At 53.2% G+C, this 16,857-nt stretch overlaps 2 protein-coding genes across 2 annotated transcripts; both read right to left on the bottom strand.

Moving 5' to 3' along the window:
• Positions 1-820: 820 nt before the first annotated feature.
• SOCS1 (suppressor of cytokine signaling 1) lies at positions 821-3,104 on the bottom strand. The gene is made up of 2 exons (XM_033235732.1): positions 2,518-3,104; positions 821-1,967 (listed from the first exon to the last, which is right to left on the bottom strand). Exon 2 carries the CDS (start codon positions 1,915-1,917, stop codon positions 1,270-1,272), a length of 648 nt encoding a protein of 215 aa, XP_033091623.1. The 5' UTR covers positions 1,918-1,967; positions 2,518-3,104; the 3' UTR covers positions 821-1,269.
• A 10,427-nt stretch (positions 3,105-13,531) lies between these two features.
• TNP2 (transition protein 2) lies at positions 13,532-14,945 on the bottom strand. Its single transcript, XM_033235731.1, has 2 exons — positions 14,480-14,945; positions 13,532-13,711 (listed from the first exon to the last, which is right to left on the bottom strand). Exons 1-2 carry the CDS (start codon positions 14,886-14,888, stop codon positions 13,695-13,697), a joined length of 426 nt encoding a protein of 141 aa, XP_033091622.1. The 5' UTR covers positions 14,889-14,945; the 3' UTR covers positions 13,532-13,694.
• Between the last annotated feature and the right edge of the window lie 1,912 nt (positions 14,946-16,857).

Raw genomic sequence — 16,857 nt, 5'->3', positions numbered from 1 at the left:
AGCCCCACAAACGTCCTGGAGCCACCCTTCCCTTCCCTGGCTCCTGAAACCATGAGTCTCCTCTATGATGCGCAGAAAGTTGCCCTTAGAAAGGTGGAGGCCCAGGGAGGCAAGGGGAATTGCCCTAGCCGTCAGCAGCACCCTCCCGCCACCACAGACCACAGAGCCTCTTTCTGGCTCCAAGTCGTGTGTTCACCAAAAAGTACACAAGACAGAACAGCGTGACAAGGAAGCTAGACCCAGCCCTGTATCCTCCATCTCATCTCAAATGAGTATCCCTTGATGCTGGTTCAGAATGTGCAACTCCTCCTTCCAAAAACTCACTAAGTCCCCACCCCCACCCTCTTCCTGGAAGCTGTTGTGGTCATAGAACCAAAGAAGTTTCCTCTCTGTTATCCATTTCAAGCAGATGATTAGTGGACAGCCAAAAAAACGGCCCAAGTGTTGTCTCTGACAAGAATGGCCATTGGCAGATTTACTCAGTTTTCCCTTCTGTAGAATGGGGATAAGAGCCCGTGCCTCACAGGGTTGTGCCACTCTCTATAGGATTAAGTAAATTTAAGCATGCAAAGCACAGAATTAGGGCTGGCACAGACAAAGTGCTCAAACGTGAGCTGCTGTCTTGCTGGACACACGCCAAAACTAGACCAACCGTTTCTCTCCCTGGAGAGTTGTGGGTGGAACTGTGAGGGATGCCCAGCCAAAGAGCAGGCCCGGTACACCACCTGCAGCCCATGCAGGTCAGCCTTAGGACCCTCTCCCCTGGACCTGTTCAGAACCAAGTTAAACTTTTGGCCAAAGCACACGTTCTAGAAACCTCTTTTTTTTTTTTTTTTTAAAAAAACTTTCATAATAAAGTTTATTACCTAAACTAGCTTTAAAAAATATAAAATAGGATTCTGCACAGCAGAAAAATAAAGCCAGAGACCCTCCCCCAACCCCTGGTTTGTGCAAAGATACTGGGTATATGTAAACATGAAGAGGTAGGAGGTGCGAGTTCAGGTCCTGGCACCAGATACAGTTAAGTTAAGCTGCTACAACAACCAGGGGGACCCCGAGGGAGCACCAGGAGGGGAAGAACCCCCTCAAGAGGTGAGAAGGAGTCTGGAGCCTCGTCTCCAGCCGAGGGCGGGAGGCGCCTTGCCCCTACACCCACCCGCTCCCTCCAACCCAGGCAGGGGAAGGTGGCCACCCCGTAGCTCCAGGCAAATAGAAAATAACACGGCACCCCAGTTAATGCTGCGTGCACGGCGGGCGCGGCGCGGCCGGTCAGATCTGGAAGGGGAAGGAGCTCAAGTAGTCGCGGAGGACGGGGTTGAGGGGGATGCGCGCCAGGTTCTCGCGGCCCACGGTGGCCACGATGCGCTGGCGGCACAGCTCCTGCAGCGGCCGCACGCGGCGCTGGCGCAGCGGGGCCCCCAGCATGCGACGCGGCGCCGCCACGTAGTGCTCCAGCAATTCGAAGAGGCAGTCGAAGGTCTCGCGGCTGCCGTCCAGGTGGAAGCGGCCGGCCTGGAAGTGCACGCGGATGCTCGTGGGGCCCGAGGCCATCTTCACGCTGAGGGCGAAGAAGCAGTTCCGCTGGCGGCTGTCGCGCACCAGGAAGGTGCCCACGGGCTCGGCGCGCAGCCGCTCGTGTGCTCCGTGCACGCTCAGGGGCCCCCAGTAGAAGCCGCAGGCGTCGAGGAGCGCGCTAGCGCGCGTGATGCGCCGGTAATCGGCGTGCGAACGGAACGTGCGGAAGTGCGTGTCGCCGGGGGCGGGGGCCGGGGCCGGGACCGGGACCGCCGGGCACGGCCGCGGGCGCGCGGGGGCCGCGGGCGAGGAGGAGGAAGAGGAGGAAGGCTCTGGCCGCCGTCGGGGCTCTGCTGCTGTGGAGACTGCATTGTCGGCTGCCACCTGGTTGTGTGCTACCATCCTACAGGAGGGGCCAGCCGGAGGGGTGGGCCATAGCGTCCGGGGGTGCGCTGCGGGGGAGACAAGGCGGTGAGCTGGGGCGCTGCGGGACCGGGCAGGTGAGCGCCCGCGGGGCAACTAGGGAGGGCGGCGGTCCCGGCGGATCCGGCCCCAGGGGGCGAGCGCGGAGCACCAAGTCCGCGCAGCACCATTCAGCCTCAGTGGGCACAGCTAGAAAATGGGCTCTGTATTCCGCGGAACTCTTCCCGGCGGGTGGGGGCTCGGTGGAGGCGGAGTCCGGCCTCCAGGCAGCACCGAGAGGGGGGCGTGGAGAGCAGCCGGCTCCGGCTCCAGCCGTCCGGCCCCGGCTCGCCGCCCCGCGCCCGCCGCCTGCTGGCGAGGCTGGGACCCGCGCCTGGTCCGGGAGATTTGGGCTAGGACCGGAGAAAGGCTGTGCTGCGGGAGACCCTCGCGCGGGGGGGTCCCTGGGTGGGGCCGGCGGGAGCCAGGGGCGTGGCAGTCGCGACCCCATCCTGCAGCCCCCCAGGCCCGCCCGACTCCCGGCTGCCCTGGACTCCCCTTCCTCCTCCCTCCCACCTCCTCGCCCAGGGCCTGGCTCACCTGGCGGCGGGGCGCGGGGCGCCGCGGGCGGGGCAGCGGGGGGCTCCGGGACGCTCCGGGGCGGCTCTCGCGCATGCTCCGGGGCCAGGAGCCGTGCAGCTGCCACGGCCGCAGCTCGCTCTGCTGGGCGCCCGCCCCTGCGCCAGTCTTTTAAACCAGCACGGAGGCAGGAGGCCCCGCCCCCTGCCGGCCCCGCCCCCTGCCGGCCCCGCCCCCAGCTCCACTTTCGGTTTCTCTTTTCGCGGTGGCGTCCGGCGGGGACCGCTCCGGCCCTCTTCACCCCTCCTCTGGACTCTCCCGCGGGGCCCTCTGCCCGCCTGTTCACACCTGCCCCAGCACCCGTCCCTCGAGGGGCTCTGGCCCCGACCCTGCGCCTTCTGGCCACTTCTCGGACGCCTCTTTCGGACTTGGCGACCCCGCTTTTGCCCCGCTACCTCGGGTTCCACTTTCTGCCGCCAGGCCCTATTGGGACGCACCCTGACACACCCTCCTCCGCCCCAGGTGTCTCCACACCCGCCGGGGACAGAGCCCTGTCCTCTCCTCCCCTGCAACCAGATCCCCCCAGGAGGCCACAGAACCTGTCCCCAACCCTGAGCCTGACCCCACTCCTAGACCCCCCTCCTAGCCCCTGCTTCACCCGCCGTCGACTCCCTCAGTCGCCCTCCCTCCTGTCCCGAAGCCCTGCCGGCCGCTGCCTCTGATCTTGGCTCAGGCTTCCCGGGAAGCGGCAGCCTGACCACAAGCTTCAGAGGAACCCCGGCGGCGCGGGCGCCTCCACCCCGGCCCAGTTCCTCGGAAACTGGGCGGGGCCGGGCAAGGTTCCTGGTGGCCTTGACTGCCCTCCCTGCGCTCCCACTACCCGGCAGCGGAAGAAACTGAGGCCGGGGAGGGGCTGGGATTTGCAATGGCTTGCAGATTGGGAGCTCTGGACCTGGATCCCGACTTCTCCGTCTTCATTTTGGGGAGAGGAGCAGCTGGACGACATCAGATTGGAACCCAGTGAAGAAATGGTGCAGTCTCAGACGTGATGAATCCCAAAACCTGCTTTCCTAGCCCTCCTCTCCCCCGACCCCTTCCTCATAGATTTCCCCTTCCTACTGCTCCGTCAAGCATCTGCCCTTCAAAGACTGCCTTCCCATCACACACACACCCGGGGCTTGGGATGGTGAGCGGTCGGTGGTCAGGGCTGTCTTTTGCACGCGTGTTGGTGATTTAGTGATTCCCATTGTCGTGCGAGGCCATGGAGTAGGTGCCTGGCTGCTCCGTGTATTTTTGAATGAAGGCATGTGGGGAGCGCCAGCATCACAAGGGGCCACACAAAAGCCTGGCTAGGCTGGGGACTTGGTGACTGGTCTCACACTGGGGCACACTGCCCTCTACAGACAGCTCTCAGGTGACAGCCCAGACAGTTTCTCCCCTGGAAGTCCTGGTGCCTGGTCCTTCTTCCCGCCTCCCTGGCCCCAGGATGCCTTCTTCCCCAGGCAGAGCCTAGGTCTTTATTCACCTCCTAAACACAGGGGGTGACCCAGAATCAGCCTGGCTTAGCACCCCATCAATGCCCTGAATCTGCGTTTGGCCAGGGCTAGTGGTGGTCGTTGGTGTAGCCTCCTAGGTTGTGCGTGTGTGTGCGCACGCGCGCAAGGGGGTAAGAGAAGATGCAGAGCTTTGCCTGCACCAGAGGTCAGGTGTGTGGTCATTCGAGAGATGTCCACTGAACATCTGCTGGGGGCCACACTCTGCGGTGGGTAATGGAATCACAAGGAGACCTAGTTCCAACTCTGCACCTTTCTATTCTTGTGACCTTCAGCGTGTAATTAACCTCTCTGCCATGGTTTCTTTATCTGTGAAATGGAGATAATAATAGTACCTGTAGCAGGGCGCAGTAGCTCATGCCTGTAATCCCAGCACTTGGGAGGCCAAGACAGGAGGATTGCTTCAGCCCAGGAGTTTGAGAACAAGCATGGGCAACAAAGTGAGACCCCCTTCTCTACCAAAAAAAAAAAAAAAGTACAAAAATCAACCAGGCATAGTGGCTTGTACCTGTAGTCCCAGCTACTTGGGAGGCTGAGGCAGGAGGATCGCTTGAGCCCAAGAGGTCAAGGCTGCAGTGGGCCTTGCATCACTACACTCCAGCCTGGGCTACAGAGTAAGACCCTGTCTCAAAAAGAAAAATACAACAGTACCTCCCTCCCGGGGTTGTGTGGGAATTAAATGAGTGAATACGGGGTCAGGTGCTTAAAACAACCCGTAGTGTATAATAAGCACTCGGTAGATGTTTGCTGTTGTTCATCCGAGTGTGCCTGTGGGTGTGGCTGTGTGTTGGAGCCCACAGACACATGGCTTCAACCCCGTGTCCATTTTTTTAAAGAGATGGAGTGTTGCTCTGTTGCTCAGGCTGGAGTGTAGTGATAGGATCGAGGAGGCACTCTAGCCTTGACCTCCTGGGCTCAAGAGATTCTTACATCTCAGCCTCCTGAGTAGCTGAGACTATAGGCACATGCCACCACACCTGGCTAATTTTTTAAATTTTTTGTAGAGATGGAGTCTCTACATTGCCCAGGCTGGTCTTGAACTCCTATCCTTAAGTGACCCTCCTGCCCTGGCCTCCCAAAGCACTGCCTTATAAGCCACAGCAAGGGAGCAGGGAAGGCACAGCAAGGGAGCAGGGAAGCTTCTAAGGGTACACTCAGCACACGTGGGTTCTCCTCACTGCCACCAATGACAGACAGCTTTGGTTTCATTTTCTGAAATCCTGTGTTCAAAATGAAACCAAATCCAGATGCTGAAAGAGAAAAAGAAATCTGCTGATTGACAAGCATCCGCCTTGTGGGCTGTTCTCCCTGGAGGGCTGGGCACCAGACTCACAGGAAGCCAGGCAGTGCGAAACCCTGAGGGGACTCAAAGTGCTGGGCAGGATGGGACCAGGCTCTGACCCCAGACCTGCTGCATGACCTTGGGCAAGCGATCTGCCCTCTTGGTACCTCATTTGCCCCAACTGCAAAGTGAGCTCTGAACATCTCGTACCTCACAGAGCAGCCAGACATACAGAACCAAGGGCAAAATGCCAGGCATGGAGTCGGATGCTTGGGACAATGACCTCTTGTCACAGGGCGGATCGACGAACCCTATGTCCACAGCTTGCTAAACCACAGCCAGAGGCAGATGTGTGGGAACATTCTCCTCCCTACTTCGGCAGGTCCTCGAACCCCATATGCGAGGGGCCCAACCAGCATCTGGGGGAAGTCAAGATCCTGGTGGCTTATGGCACTCAGCTTTTCAGTTTCTCTTTCTGGCTTTGGTGGCGCCTTGCTGGGAAAAGCAGCTCCTGGCCAGAGTGTGTAATCGTGAAACTGGTCTCTGCCCTGAAATTCCTCAGCCCTCCTTTTCCTCTAACCCATGTGTCAGTGAGGTTCCCATGGGAGTCTGTGCCCTTGGGAGCCCCGAGCAGTAAGGCTCACATTGTGGATTCTGCTGACCGCTGGTCTGAATTAAAATGGGTCATTTCATAAGCATGTGGCCTGGGGCCAGCTTCTTAGCTTTTCTGTGCCTCAGTTTCCATATTTGGCAGATGAGGTGATAACATATCTATTTCACTTCTTCAGTATTTATTCAGCAGATATTTATTGAGTTCTTACTGTGTGCCAGGCGCGGGGGACTCAGAGGTGTTCAGGCAGGCCTAGGGGAGTCAGTGAATTCACACCATCATTGCAGATCATACTGGGTGCTATGTGGGAAAGAAACAGAGAGAAAGGGGTGACTGTGTGTTTGGAGGGTGAGATAAGGAAGTTAGGGAAAGCCTCTTGGAGGTGGTGACATTAGCACTGAGGTCCTTCTAAAAGTGGGTTGAATACCCCAGGTGGAGAGAAGAGCCAGTACAAAGGCCTTGTGGTGGGGGTGCTTGAAGATAGGAAAGGAGAGTTGGTATAGCGAGCCAGGGGGTGGTTTGGGGGTGAGGCTTAGAGGTTGGCAGGGTCTGATCCATCAAGCAGGGCCTTGCTGGGCTGCGGCAGGGCTTTGGATTTTGCCCTGAGTGCACGGGCCAGCCATCCATGCCCAGGAGACAGCATAGGACTGAGTGTGGAGCGAGCCTTCTAGCTGCTGAGCTTCCCAATTGCTGGGCTTTAGCCACGAGGAGCTGTGGTAGTGGCCTTGGAACACTTTCCCATGGTCGTGTGAATTGGAAATTATGTTTCCCTTGATCAGATGAGGAGAGCACAACTTGGGGAACTGGTGGAACTTGGTGAAGGTGTTGTGGGGAGCCCTGGGGCTTGGCAGAACCTGGCCTGAAGTCCTGTGTCTGGAGTCCTGTGCTTTGATGTATGAAGTAGATCCCTTCTGCTCCCACCGCAGGAATGATTGTGCGTCTCAATGGCGGGTAGAGGGGTGTGAGCTCAGAGGACCCAAGTCCAAGGAGAAGGTGTGAGAGGCCAGAGAGCGATGGCATGAGCCAGTGGCCGGACTCCAAAGTGGTGCCAGTCCTGGAGACTTGGTGAGACTCTTCCAGCAAGCACAGGTAAAGAAAGGAGAGATGAAGTCAGCTGTTACTTGAAGTAGTCAGTAGTCACTGGCTTTCGGAAAGCAGTCAAGATTGTTATATTAACAGCTGTAAAATAGGAGGGGCAGGAAAGTAGAATTCTAGGAATGCTGGTGGAGGGGTCCAGACACACCTGCTTCCAGTTCCAGCTCCCCTCCCCATCAGCTATGTGCCTTCAGGCAAATCCAGTGGCCCAGAGAACTGTCACAAAGCCCAAGCCTGGGAAGCACGGTGCCTGTTCCTCAGTAAATCCCTTAGGATCTTTGCCGTGGCCTATTCACTGCATTTTTGCACAGTATTCCAACAAGCCTAACCAGTTTCTACCCACCCCACCCCATCCCATAAGTGACAAATTAGGTGTCAGCAGCTGACAGCAAGGACCAGTAGCAGTGACATAGGGAGCAAAGAACTTGCAGAAACTGAAAATAGGCACAAGAGCTAGCACACAGCAGGCTGGGGACTTTAGAATGTGGAGCAGGAAGATTCCTCATGTCTGTGGGCCCTCGCTGTGGTGATGCTGTTGACAATGTCGGGTGTCATGATGACAGGTGGAATTGGGCCCAGTTCTCTCTGAGGAGGCATCTGGTCTCAGGGCACACAGAGCAGCAGCAGTCTTCTCACGTGCCACAACTTAAGAAGCCCAGCATTTACTGGCCCAGTTGGCAGCGCCCTAAGCAGGCTCAGGGAGGGGTGACCCTCAACTGAGTTGTAAAGAGTGAGCATCACTTGAGTTCAGGAGTTCAAAACCAGCCTGGGCAGCATGACAAAACCCCATCTCTACAAAATCACAAAAAAATTAGCTGGACGTGGTGGTACACACCTGTGGTCGCTGCTACGTGGGAACCTGAGGTGGATTACTTGAGCTCGGAAGACAGAGATGGCAGTGAGCTAAGATCACACCACTGCACTCCAGCCTGGGTAACATAGGGAGACCCTGTCTCAAAAAAAAAAAAAAAAAAAAAAAAAAAAAACAAGAATGACATCTCGTCAAGGAAAGGGAGGGAGAACATATTCTGGGCAGAGCATGACAAGAATGGGAGGCCCTGGGCAGCACATGAGGCCAAAGGTAAGCCAGACACCCCAAGGCAACCCTACTGGCTTCTAGGGGGAGACTGGTCTAGAGGAAGGGAGAGGGCTGGGCTGGACCTTTCCCTGCCCTGGGGTGATGAGTCCCTTTGTGGGAGAGCATTCTGGGTTACCTTGCCCAGACCAGCAAGCCCAGAGCAGGGGCTCATGTTATATCCACATGCCTTTACTGCCTCTCCATATTCAACAGAGCTTCGCTGAGCACCCATTAGACACATACACTCATGCTCATTGCTTTTTTATCCTCTTTTTCCTTCAGTTTTCCTCCGCAAAGGTAACCCAGGCACCAGCTCGTTCTAGCTCGGTCTGTTCTTTAGGATCTTTTTTATTTTTATTTTTATGTTTTGAGACTGAGTCTCCCTCTGTCACTCAGGCTGGGGTGCAGTGGCGTGAACGCAGCTCACTGCAGCCTTGACACCCCTCCCCCCACCCCCACTGTGCTCAAGCAATCCTCCTGATTCAGCCTCCCGTATAAATGGCGCATACTGCCATGCCTGGCTAATTTTTTCATTTTTAGGGAGACAGAGTCTCACTTTGTTTCCTAGGCTGGTCTCAAACTCGTGGCCTCAAGTGATCCTCCCGCCTGGGCCTCCCAAAGCGCTGAGATTATAGGCATAAGCCCCTGCTCCCACCCTGAGATCTTTTTCTGTGCATCTACATGCTTGTATTTTGACCCATAAAAGTGATGTCCCTTGGCCGGGTATGGTGGCTCACTCCTGTAATCCTAGCACTTTGGGAAGTCAAGCTGGGAGGATCACTTGTGGTCAGTTCGAGGCTGCTGTGAGCTGTGATTGTGCCACTGCACTCCAGCTTGGGTGACAGAGCAAGGCCCCAATTATTTAAAAAAAAAAAAAAGTGTTCCTTTGTATAGGACTTTTCCCTCTATCAATGTCATGTCTTTTTCCATCTTGCCCTTTCTGGCTATACAGATCTGGCTAGATCATGTATAGATCGACCCCAAGTTCCTTAAGAACTGCATGGTACTCTTCAGCATATGTTCATTTTGCCATCCCTGGTGGGCGGACACATAGGTTGTTTTTTTACTCTTGCAAACAACTTGGCCTGCAGCTCCCTGTACAGCCTCTTGGCACACATGTGATAAACCGTTCTTAACGTTTGAATGTTCATAGGCACCACCCAGTCGCCTGCCAGCTTGCTGTGCACATTTACCTTCTGGGCAAAAGCGTTCAACAGTGTTTCCCCATGCCTTCGCCATTATCATACTTTTTCCATTTTTGCCTATTTGATGATTTGGTAAGTGGTGGCTTCTCATTGTTGCTTTAATGCCTGCTCCTTCTTTCATCTACTAAACAAATATTTACTGCACTCCTAGTATCTACCAGGCAGTGTGCTAAGTCCTGGAGATGCAGCAGTGAATAGCAGGGCCTCCTCGGTTCTCTTTACAAAGTGTGAGATGCACCTGAGACTCAGAGAGGTTGAGGAATAGTCCTGGGGTCACCCAGCGAGGGAATGGGGGAGCTGGGATTTGAAGCTGGGTCTGTGTGACTGCAGGGTTTGAGATATTTTTCCTCTTGAATCATAGCTCACATGGGCATCTCTGCCAGGGTTTGCCCTCTTGTCTGACTGCTCCGTTTCCCACTCGTTCCTCAACCCAGGACCACTGCGTTTCCCCTTGGTGATCCCTCAGACCCTCAGGAGTGACAGCCCTGCGGGTAACCCCACCACAGGACAGGCTGCACCTCACTGTTCCCCAGACCTCACCTCATTCCCCAGTAGCCCACTGAAATTAAATCTCTGAGTATCAAGATAGATCATCTTCAGAACCCGCATACTGTCTTGCTGGCTGGATTTATTGTCTGTCTGTCTCCATTTCCTGAATTTGGGTCTCCAGCAGGCCTGCCCCCAACCTACTGCCACCCACCCCAAGCCAAGTAAGTGAAAGCGTGAATCTGTGGTTGGATTTTTTTTTTCCTGTCATCACCATGCATCTGACTGTACAAGGGTGATATGTATTGTGAGTGCTTGCTTATGTGTTTCCTGTGAGAAGGGTCAGGGGAGGTGACTGAGAGCCTGCATGCATGTATAGAGGTGTGTGTGTGTGTGTATTTGGGGTCCACATGTGAATGTGGGTCTCTGTGTCTGAGTGGGTTTGAACATGTGGCCAGGAGTTCGAGATTCCGGTGAGTTATGATTGTGTATGTGACTATCTGTGTTTGCGCCACTTTTGTGTTGCTCATCTTGGTGTTGGTTTCAGGGAAATGTGGAGTTAAAGATAGGTCCATAAGCCACACGTGTGAGCCAGTCCATCGGCTTATAATAAAAGATCTGCCTTCAGTAATCATATCATAAAAGGACACTGCCCAGGAAGCAGGGAGGTCCTTTGGTGAGTGGGGCTCAAAGTCCCTGACTTTATGTCTAACCCTGTCTTCCTCCTTCAAAATGTGTTCCCCAGAAGGGCCTCCCAAACTCTTGCACTGATGTGTCAGTGACTATCATGGCTTAATGTGGCCTTACATTTTCAGTTGGGAACCAGGAAGTTTTGGACAAAACATGAATGTCTTATCTCAGACCTGCCTGCCAGGAGTCCTTGACCAAGTTATTTCACCTCTGAGTCTCAGCTTCTTCATCTGTACAGTGGGACCAATACTGTCTCTTGTTGAGGAGTGTGGATTCCGTGGAAACATTTATGTCAAAACATCTGGCATCAAGTAGGTGCTCAATAAATGTAGTTCCTGAGCCTGCTTAAGTGCTTCCCCACACCCTCTCCCAAGGAAAGAAGACTGACAGTGACATTGAGTGACATTGGTCAGATAGACCAGGCCCTCTGTTGGATACTTGCAGGTGCATTATCTCAATGAATCCCCACCAGGACCTCTCCAGGGAGGCACCGTTAGTCTCCCATTTTACAGAAAAGACCAGGATGCAGATGGGTGACATGACTTGCTCAAGGCCACACAGCTGAGATCTGAAAGAGGAACTTCCATGTCATGCCACTGCCTGGGACGGGCTCAGCAAAGCTTGGAATCCTGCAAGGATTTCCCTCCCCTGCAGACACCCCATCACCACTCATTTCTACTCCTGCCCTACCCCGCCTTCACCTGCTCACCCTGTTCCTTCAGCTGAAATGCCAAATGCAGCACAAAAGAAAACAAAGTGACCCTGTGTCTGGTGCTGTGCTGGGCACCTTGTCACATACCAGGCTGCTGGGTACCCCGCCCCCAACATGTCAGAATGGTGAGCCCATTAGACAGAGGAGGTGAGTGAGGCTCAGAGTGGTCTAGTCCCAGCCCCCTCAGCTAGGATAGTGAGAACCAGAGCAAACTTGAGTCTGACCCTAAAACCAAGGCTGGTGGGTACTAAGGTCAGAAGCCAAGTTACACAAGACCCTGCCATTCCCCAGTCCTTTAGTCTGTCAGCCGGTGTTCCTTCACGAAAATCTGCCTGGTACTTTTTTTTTTTTGAGACGGAGTCTCGCTCTGTCACCCAGGCTGGAGTGCAGTAGCCGAATCTCAGCTCACTGCGAGCTCCGCCTCCCGGATTTACGCCATTCTCCTGCCTCAGGCTCCTGAGTAGCTGGGACTACAGGCGCCCGCCACCTCGCCCAGCTAGTTTTTTGTATTTTTTAGTAGAGATGGGGTTTCACCGTATTAGCCAGGATGATCTTGATCTCCTGACCTCGTGATCCACCCGTCTGGGCCTGCCAAAGTGCTGGGATGCCTGGTACTTTTTATGCCATATTAATAGCAGAAGTTTACTGAGTGCCAAGCACTGAGCCCAGACACCATGTCACACGCATGACACACTAACCTCTCCCAGTCCCCCAGCAAGGGGTGCTCAGTAAATGTTTGCACAAGAGGAATGAGGAAGGCGGGACTCTGGGCATTGTCTTGGGAGGAACCTCCGGCCCACCTGTTGCGGAAAATCTCTCCGCTAGACCAGGCTGCCATTCTGCCAATTGCTGTACCGTGTCCCATCCCCTGCAATCCGGTTTCCACACAGCAGCCGCACCACTTTGAAAACACACCAGGTGGCCGGGCATGGTGGCTCACACCTGTAATCCCAGCACTTTGGGAGGCCAAGGCAGGTGAATCACTTGAAGTCAGGAGTTTGAGACCAGCCTGACCAACATGGTGAAACCTCGTCTCCACTAAAAAAAATACAAAAATTGGGGTGTGAGGGGAAAGGGGAGGGAGAGCAGTAGGACAAATACCTAATGCATGCAGGGCTTAAAACCTAGATGACGGGTTGATGGGTGCAGCAAACCACCAAGGCACATGTATCCCAGAACTTAAAGTAAAATGAAAAATTAAAAGCAGTGACAGAACGCCTGAACAGTGGGGGAAAAAACATAAAAATTAGCCAGGTGTGGCCTGTAATCCCAGCTACTCAGGAGGCTGAGGCAGGAGAATCGCTTGAACCCATTAGGCGGAGGTTACAATGAGCTGAGATGGCGCCACTGCCCTCCAGCCTGGGTGACAGAGCGAGAAGTCAAAAATAGCTAAGCATGGTGGTACATGTCATGCTACTCAGGAACCTGAAGCGGGAGGATGGCTTGAGCCTGGGAGATCAACGCTACAGTGAGCCATGATTACATCACTAAACCCCAACCTGGGTGACAGAGTGAGATGGTCTCAAAAAAAAAAAAAAAAAAAAACACACACCAGACTCTATCAACTCACCCAGCTGAGACCCTCCCCTGACTTCTCACACTAAAAATAATGTCTAAGCTCCTTCCTGCAGAGCTTGGTCCAGCCCCAGCATGGTCTGGCCCCTGCCTGGTGCCCCTAGCTCATGTCCCAGCACCTTCAGACTGTATGCCAGCTCCTCTGCAACACAAGTTCTAACCCAGGCTCATTCCCTCACGGGGACATGACATCACCCTGCTCCCTTGATACAGCTCATTCTGACAAGTCTTGTGTTTGGACAGTAAGTTCCATGAGGGCAGAGCCTTGTGTGTTCTCTAGTTCTATTCCCAGAGCCCAGCACAGCCTCTGAACAGACTTTGGTCCCTTAGTAAAAGTTGGTTGAAATGGCCGCTTTGAGGAACATTGAGGTTGGTACTATATTACAGAATCAGCAAGTGAGGCTCAGAGGTTGGTCACAGTTCAAGGTCACACAGTGTGTATGAAAGATGAGCCAGGATTCAAACTCGAGATGCTCTGATTTGCAAAAGGCACATTCTGAATCCCTCTTCCTGTCTCCTTGGGCTACATACATGTGGATCACATGAATAGAGTATGGACCTGTGCGAATCTTGTGTCCACATATGTACATACCCATGTGGGAATGTACAGGGCCAAAGATTGTTATCCAAGCAGAGTGGACTCTGCAGGTTTCTTGGCATCTCACCCCCATTCATTTCTGCCCCTGTGCAGGCCCCCAAAACACGTAACAGCTTTATTAGTGAAATCAAAATGACTCTAAAACGACTACTCAGTGATAGTCTTCCAGGGTACAAGCTTTAATTAGTGCTGCGTAGAAATCACCATAGTAACATGTTCCTGCAAGAAGATTGACTTCATCCTAGCATTCTATGCATGATAGCGTTTCTTACTTGGGTGAAACACGCAGGAACAAGCCAAGGAGTGCAGTCTCGTTAGTTGGATTTCCGTCCTAAGGGATAAGAGTGGGAAAGGAACTTTTAATAGCTGAGCACTTCATGAAGTCACTGACCTCCTGTAGGTCTTACAGCTACTCATTTGTGATTGAATAGGGGCGTAGATAGAGTTTAGACTACCGTCAGTGTCCACTTGTCTTCCATCCATTCATTAGTTCACCATTCCATTCATTTATTCAACATTTCTTTCCCATTCTATCGCATTAGTGTAGATATCTATTCTTCCATCAGTTCATTCAATTACTCTATATTGATCTATTAAGATAAATTTATCAACATCATGCCTTCATCTGAACTAGCCTTCCTAGCCAATCATTATTTAACCAATCAGATCAACCCATCAAAACTTTTACATCTATTTAACTCTATATCCAACCAATTCATGTCCACCAACCATATTCTTCCAACTAATCATCTACCTAACCAACCAATAACGAGTGAACCAGTGCATTCATCCATTTATTCATCCATCCAGCTAATCACAACCAAACTTCCTATCATTCAACCACTGCATTCTTCCAACTATCCTATTACCTATTTATTATTTACCCACCCAGTCATCCACCCAACCTCTCAACCCAATTCATGCTTCCATCTAGCTAATCTTTCTATCCTCCTAATCAACCCATTGTTTCTCTTCTCCCTCTTCATCCTTGCCTGTGGTTCCTCTGTGACCTGGCTGCAGCCTTCCTCTCACTGCCCCCAAGGTCTATTCTCCATCATCTGTGGGCTCTGTGGCCCTTCCCCACCTCTTTAAAGAATACCTGAGCTCCGCTTCTTGGTTTTGTACACCTGCTGGATCCTCTTGGCCATTTTTTTCTTGTTCAGCTTGCCTTCCAAGTTCTTTCTGTTCTTGGGGCAACTGCTGTGCAGGATGGTGGGCCGCGTGGGAGAGTGGTGGGAGTTCATGGTCTTTTTGTGGCGCTTTGGTGGTGGGCTGGCGTTGGGACTCTGGCTCTGGCAGCCAGATGAGCTGTGGGCTCCGGTTGGGTTCTGGTGACTGGTCGGGCTCTGGCTGGAGCTCTGGCTCCGGCTGCCACGCCGGCTCTGTCTGCAACTCTGGCTGAAGGTCTGGCAGTGGTGGGTGCAGGTGCACGGGCTGCGGCTTTGGGGCCGAGAGTTGCTGTGGAGCTGGGTGTGGGTGATAGGAAGACTGTGAGTCTTGGTGTCCATAGGAGGCCACGTTTGGAGGGTCAGGGCCTCCTCCTTGTCCTCTCCCAGCAGGCCTAGCTTTACAGAGGCCCTGGCAGCCCCTGGTTATATAGTTGGGGCTCATTATGATGGCACAGGCCACAGAGGTGTGGCAGATGTGGCCCAGCCAAGACAAAGCTCCCTACCCCTTACCCTCACCCCCAGACTGGGGCAGCCCTCAGGGGTACCCTGGGGGTAGTCCCAGCTGCTGGTTCAGGGTAGGAGCCCTTGGGTCAGATTAAACTGAGTCTGCATCCCAGATCTCCTTTTTGTACATGGTCAGCCCTGGGGATTCGCCTAAACAAGTCCCAGTTACCCCATCTCTGCAGAATAGAGACAATAATTGTACTGACCTCATTCAGACATTAGAAAAATTATTAATAAAGGAGAGAATTTATATCAAGGAGTTAGTTCAGGCCCAGCCCACAATAAGAGCTCAGTAAACATCACTGACCAGCATCGTCAAGTCTTTTTCTTAACTTCCTGGGCAGCTTGGGTGCCAGGGGTGCAGCCCTGACCCTAGTGATGGCAGCTGAATGGTGGGCAGTTGTTAAGACAGATGATTAGTGCCCAGATGATGGGGAGGTGATGAATTGACCAGTTGACTTGGTGGATGGATGAAAGATGAGTAACCACATGGTCCAAGGGGTGGTCCTGGGGCTTGCCCGGCAAGCCTACCTCCCCAGTCAGATCTAAAGTCGGGAGATTCAGAGCCAGGTTCAAATCCCAGTTTGCACTGATGTTCAATCTTGGGTAGGCCATTGTGGTTTCTGAGGCTTAGTTGCCTTATGTGACAAAGGAGTGTCTTTGCTTCCCTCCTATTCTTGTGAGCCTAAGATACTTGTCAAGCTACAGGAGGTCCTTGGAAACCCGTCTCTCTCCTTCAGTTTCTGCCTCTTGATTCTCTTCCTGTCCCTGCTAACGAAGCCTCACCATACCATTTGAATCATGCTGTCCCTGCTCAAACATTCCAGCACCTCGAGAAGAAAACCCAGACTTATGTTTGAACACCAGGCCATTTGATCTTGTAGTCTTTGGGTTTCCATTCAGAGCCCTCCACCCGTCCCCGTCTTGGCCGATGTCTTTGAGCTTAGCCCTTGGCCTGTATTTTCCCACTTGTCTCTGCATGGAACTCCCTCTGTCTCTGTCTCCCCTCCCCAAGCAGGTCCCCAGCCCAAGCCAACCTCTCACTCTGCCCATGTGCAACTTTGCCTCTTGCTCTGAGAATTTGCAATCATCCGCTTTTATGGAAATTTTTTTTCTTTTTCTTTTTTGAGAAAGGGTCTTGCTCTGTTGCCCAGGCTAGAGTGCAGTGGCACTATTACAGGTCACTGCAGCCTCCACCTCCTGGACTCAAGCAATCCTCCCACCTCAGCCTCCCGAGTAGCTGTGACTACAGGTGCGTGCCACCACACCGGTCTAATTTTTTTATTTTTTTGTAGAGATGGGGGTCTCACTTTGTTGCTTAGGTGGTTCTTGAACTCATGAGCTCAAGATATTCTCCTGCTTTGGCCTCCCAAGGTGCTGGGACTACAGGCCTGAGCCAGTATGCCCAGCCTTTGCAGTTTATTTCTGAATAAACGTGTCAAATTTCTCACAGTGAGAACTGCTTTCATTTACTGAATGCTTTCTACATGGCTGTGCTGTGGGCCTCACCCTCTCCAGGCAGCTTTGCCCTCAGACCTCACAGTGACCCTTTGTAGTGAACTGAATGGCAGCCCCCAAAAATCTGTGTCCATGTTGTAACTCCTAGAACCTGTCAGTGTGATATTTGGAAAAGGAATTTTTGCCGATGTAATTAAGCTAAGAATCTTGAGATAAGTATGTTGCCTTAGCATTGGATTTAGGGCCCACCCTAAATCCAATGACAAACATCCTTATGAGAGACAGAAGAGGCGTCACTCAGGGAGAAGAGGAAACCATGTAAGGATGGAGACAAGCTTGGAGTTCT

This window comes from Trachypithecus francoisi, unplaced genomic scaffold, assembly GCF_009764315.1.
Source record: "Trachypithecus francoisi isolate TF-2019V2 unplaced genomic scaffold, Tfra_2.0 Lachesis_group15, whole genome shotgun sequence".
In the NCBI taxonomy this organism is placed as follows: Eukaryota; Metazoa; Chordata; class Mammalia; order Primates; family Cercopithecidae; genus Trachypithecus; species Trachypithecus francoisi.
The sequence above is the reverse complement of the archived record's forward strand: the minus strand, read 5'-3'. Positions and strand labels throughout refer to the sequence as shown.

Excerpts from the sequence above, each read along its gene's own strand:
- TNP2 (XM_033235731.1), bottom strand. The coding sequence starts at position 14,888 with ATGGACACCAAGACTCACAGTCTTCCTATCACCCACACCCAGCTCCAC.
- SOCS1 (XM_033235732.1), bottom strand. The coding sequence starts at position 1,917 with ATGGTAGCACACAACCAGGTGGCAGCCGACAATGCAGTCTCCACAGCA.